This window comes from Diospyros lotus, chromosome 11 (assembly GCF_014633365.1).
Source record: "Diospyros lotus cultivar Yz01 chromosome 11, ASM1463336v1, whole genome shotgun sequence".
NCBI classification, from domain to species: domain Eukaryota; kingdom Viridiplantae; phylum Streptophyta; class Magnoliopsida; order Ericales; family Ebenaceae; genus Diospyros; species Diospyros lotus.
The window spans coordinates 4115370-4120580 of record NC_068348.1 but is presented as its reverse complement, the minus strand read 5'-3'; the positions used below and the strand labels follow the sequence as shown (position 1 = coordinate 4120580).

General features: G+C 31.5%; 1 protein-coding gene across 1 annotated transcript; it reads right to left on the bottom strand.

Annotated features, from left to right (window-relative positions):
* Positions 1–2538: 2538 nt before the first annotated feature.
* Positions 2539–3303, bottom strand: LOC127813308 (uncharacterized). Its single transcript, XM_052354227.1, has one exon. It carries the CDS (start codon positions 3180–3182, stop codon positions 2838–2840), a length of 345 nt encoding a protein of 114 aa, XP_052210187.1. The 5' UTR covers positions 3183–3303; the 3' UTR covers positions 2539–2837.
* Between the last annotated feature and the right edge of the window lie 1908 nt (positions 3304–5211).

Genomic DNA, 5211 nt, shown 5'->3' with positions numbered 1-5211 from the left:
GTCAAATACTAAAAATAATAAGACTGTATTAAAACCAATATTAAAGGCGTACCTTTTATAAAATGAGTGTCTACTTATTTATAGACGAGTATAGAGTAATCCTAAGTAATCTAGGATTAAAATTCTTATAAATAACGTCCATTTTGATTTTTTCTAACCATACTAAGATTAGGAGTCTTACACATGATGTCTATTTTCTAACTCTGTTAGGATTAAATTCTTTCATATAACATTTATCTCTTATAGATAACATTTCTTGTCTCGAAAAAATTTTTGAATATCAGAATTATCTAATTTGTACAATGTATAGACTTTCACGTACATGAAAATTTATACCTTTTAACCCAAAAAGTTATTTTAGGCTTTTAAACTTTTTTAGTCTTTTAATAAATTTTTCTCTATAACATGATACTATTATATTAATATAAATATATAATACATTAATGTATGAATATCATAATTAAATATCCAAACAACATTTTTATTTTTTTTTATACTGAGTTTGATGGATCATTCATTTTTTTTTTTTTTATTAACGCACCATCATGAGCGTCCCCACTATTCGGTCTCATGATATCAATATGAAATGTAAATCAGATGACTCAACGACTAATTCGATTCCTAACCCCGCCACAAGCATAAGGGCGACAAACGATTTTCACGATCCATCTCTAATAGATAAATTAATAGCTTCATCTATCAATAAGACCCCCCGGGGCAACATGCAACATTATATTGCCAGATATAGACAATATATCAGCCCTCCAACCAATAATGCCCTTACAATAATGCTGGCTTTTTAACATATATGAAACCTAGGGGTGTTCAAAAAAATCGGTGCACCGTAAAAACCGGCCAAACTGAACCGATCAATTTTTTTTTTTTTTTTGGCGGTCGAAAACGGTTTGGATTCTGTCCAAACCGCGCGGTTTGCGGTTTGAACAGTTGGCGGTTCAGTTTTAAACCGAACCGCCCAAGAAAATAATAAAAAAAATTATTATTATAAAAATCTAATAATTGACAGCCCATCCTATTTATTTTTTACACTATTTTGTCTTTATTTTTTACTCCTACTTGTTTACATTTAATTGTCTTTATTTACCAATATTTGTATCTTTATTTATCATTTTTAAATATCTTTTTTAGTGATTTTAAGTAACATTTCAAATCACGGTAAATCGCACCAAACCAGACCGCAAATGATTTGGTTTGGTGCGGTTTGGCCGAAGCCAAACCAAACAACAGTCTGGTTTAGTTGAAAAACCGCACTAGCGATTTGACGTGCTAAAAATAATTCAGACCGATCAAATCGAACCGCGAACACCGCTAATGAAACCACATCTATTCAAACAATTACCCGCTGCCATCACTATTCATCAATTAACAAACGTATTAAATTAAAAGTCACGCCCGGTTTTAATACGTATAGTAAAATTAAGAGCTTTCACATAATTACAAGAATTATTCTTTACGCTTTGAGAATGGTAATGACGTTTCTTCTTATTAAATAAAAGAAGTAAATGATCATCTTACCATTTATTCTCTCTCCTCTCTTTTCTTAATTTCTTCAAAAAAATAATGATAATTCCACCACAGACATTCATCGATTGTACCCAGCATGTGAAATGATATTTCTATCTAAAAACTAAGGGCTCGTGTTACATGTAGTGACATACCCGATAATTAAATTGAATTTTATTCGATAATAAAATTTGATCAAATTTCATTATCGATCATTAAGATGTCAAAAAAGAGAGAAATTCGGACTTCATCTGTAGATAAGTCTGGAGACGACAACAAAAAATTAGATAATAATATTTTTATTATTTATCGTATTTGATTATCTTTTCGGTAACTTAATTATTTATAAAAATAATTAATTTTAAAATAAAATCGCAATCAATTTTGTGAAAAGAAAGACATGAATTGTCGTTTCCATCATTATGGCCAGCCAAGAAAGAAGATGCCAAGAAGATAAGGGACAAGAAAGAAGATGCCAAGAAGATAAGGAGAAAGAAAAAGAAATGAGGAGAAAAGTCTTTAAATATATAAAGATATTTGGACTACTTTTTAATGTTTAATAAGATTAATTAATTAACACAGAAGGAGAGAAATTGCAATATATATAGCATTAAACTCAAAGAGTACTGACTATATATTTTTTGTTGATTATTTTTAATTTGGATTGTACTGTTTAGATAATAAAATGTTTTAAATGCCCTTAACAACTCTTTCTTTCTATACATTTTATTAAAATGTATTTAATTTAAAATGTTTTATAGAAGGAATTACCAAAAAAATAAGGAGTAAAATTAATTTTATTAATTGAATAATAATAATACAAATTATTTAGTAAAAAGTAGGAGAATTAATTAATAAAAAATCAGGGCAAATTATTTAGTTAACGATACTGCCCGCCGCTACGACCGTATCTGCGGCGGGCAGTATTATCCGGCAGTTGGCGTAGTGGGAAGAAGAAACTGATGATAAGAGGGACAAGAAGAAGAAGAAGAAACGAAGAAAGATTAAGCAGAAGGATACATAAATTATGAGTTTCAATAATAATATATATATTGATACCCAGTTTTAAACCCAAAGAAAAAAAGGCTCTCAAATATTACAATCTTTGAGTTATCATCATCATCATCAAGCACATAAAAAACCCTAGAGAGTACAGCAATTGAACAACTATCTAGTCTTTAATCATCATCTTCTTCCTCTCATCAAGCAGCTAGAACTTCCCATCAATACAAAAACATAATTGGTTACAGAGCTTGGCAGGATCGGCATTAATGGAAGATCCATGGCTTAATTAATTAATGGTAATTCACTTTGCTTTACCTGTTCATCTCCACCAATTGATCAGGGCTTTCCATGATGCTCTCTAGAGAAGGCTTCCACCCATCGGCAGCTTTTCCGGCCGCCGGCGACGATGATCTCCCTCTCTCTATCTCTCCCAAGACCTCCTCCACCCTCGTCATCCCTCCCTTCTCCTTCAGCCGGAAAACCAACCACTCCAGCTCCTCCTTCGTCAAAACCACCTTTATCCTCACGCCGCCGCCGCTGCCGCTCTCGAAACCGCTTTCCTTGGCAAACCCTCCTTCCCCTTCCCCTTCCGCTTCCCCTTTCCCTTTCTCTCCCTCCCGCCGGCTGTCCCCGCATGTCTCCATGCAATTCCCCATGCTGTCTCGGCCCGTCGGAAAACCACTATCTTGGAACCAGACAGACAGAGACAGAGAGAGCAATAATTGTCAATTCGTCCAATAATTTAGGCGTCGGACTTGTCAAACTAGTGCATGTGAGGGTGGGTAGAAGGGTATTTATAGGCGTGAAGTGGGCATCAAAAGTTTATGCTTTTCATAATGAAAATGGATCTAATTTTCTACGTACTTTGTCTCTAAATCAACCACCATATCTTCCAATTCACTCTCATGTGACCCCTTTACATTAAAATATTCCCAAAATAATGCATACATGTCTAAACAATCACTTTATATTATACACCCCCAATAATTTGTGTTTGGGCTCGACATTTCATATTAATATTTTATATTTTATGTCATATCTATACAAATATAAACAACATCAAATGTAAAACCCGAGTCAAAGTATCAAATTTGAGTCTTTAACTTAATTAGCAAGACACCAATAAATTGACTTGAACCCATTTTACCTATGTATTAACATTCACAATAAATTTCTTTGTTTTTCAATTGCCTTGATGTTCTTAATCTTTTGTTATGAGACTCGAAATATATTCTATTATAGAGTTATAGATTACTTTAGTAAATTTTATAGGCTTCTTATTTATAAAAAAAAAAATATTCATAATCCATTTAATGCTTGCACTAACACTTATGTTTATAGGAAAAGAGTGTATTTTGTCATTGCATTTACACATGAATATTATTAGGAGTCATGATTGATAATGATGTTATCAGTCATATATCACATCTTTATTAAAAGAGGTGCTAGATAAAGGAGACAATAATACATGGTCTCCCTTAACTTCCTCCAATGCGCAAACATCACATTGATGATGCTATAATCAATCATTACTCTTAATTTTTTACCCACACTTTTAGTGGTAATGCAAGAGCACATTAAATTAACACGAGTGGGACTTATGAGTGTTGTTAGGGTATTTATTATTAAAGGAGTACTAACAACTCCATTAAGTTATTAAGTCATTTGAAAATTTTGGTCAAATTATCATCATCTTAAGTTGGGTTTTGTTGTCGAAAATCGTGGAATCGAACAACGGAACCCCTGCAAGAGAGGGCATCCCAAGTTGAGTTTTGTTAACAAGTGCCCCGCATGACACCACTAGTCGTTGAATTTTAATTATATTTTGTGATAAACTATTCATCATATTTTATTTTTGTTATAATTCAATTTCTCCTTTGATCTTTCATTAAATCAAAATCCCTTGATTTGGAGGCTTATATATTTATTTTAATATTAAGTGATTTTTAAATTTATATTAATGTATATTACGTCAATTTTATTAATAAAATTACATTCGAAAAAGAATAAAAAATTAAATTTTAATAAATATAATAAAAATTATGATATACATCCCTCACTAAGTTATTACAAAATACAAAATAAAAAATGCAGTGTAATATAACCTATATATATATATATAGAGAGAGAGAGAGAGAGAGAGAGAGAGAGAGAGAGAGCCATCTTCTAGCTAGGAAGAAGGTAGAGAGTGGATGGAATTAATTAATATAAAAATTAAATTGAGGGGAGCAAGTAGAGGAGGAAGTGTGGCTGGGTGTGGGCGTGGGTGGTAATGCGATCTCGTGAGAATCTTATTATTTGGTAGATTTGATTGTCCACTCCACACACCCACCTAAATGAACAGTGAGTGAGAGCCACCAAAGAAACAGTCAAAACAATCTATGTCGGCCTCCACTCCACTCTCTATCTTCTTTCATGCCACCTAATATTTCATATTTTGCAATATTTTAAAATTCAATTTTCAAAACTCAAAATAAATTCAATATCTCCCTTTATAATTTTTTTCAAAACATCCAAATATATTAGATACGACTATTATAAATTATTATAAATTTTATGTGATTGTTTGTGAGTATAGTATTTTTTTATTTTAATTGCTTTTTTTAATTTGAGTAAATAAAAATTATCTAAAATAAAATTAATTGAAAGTATATATATATATATATTCACAAGTGAGTATATGAT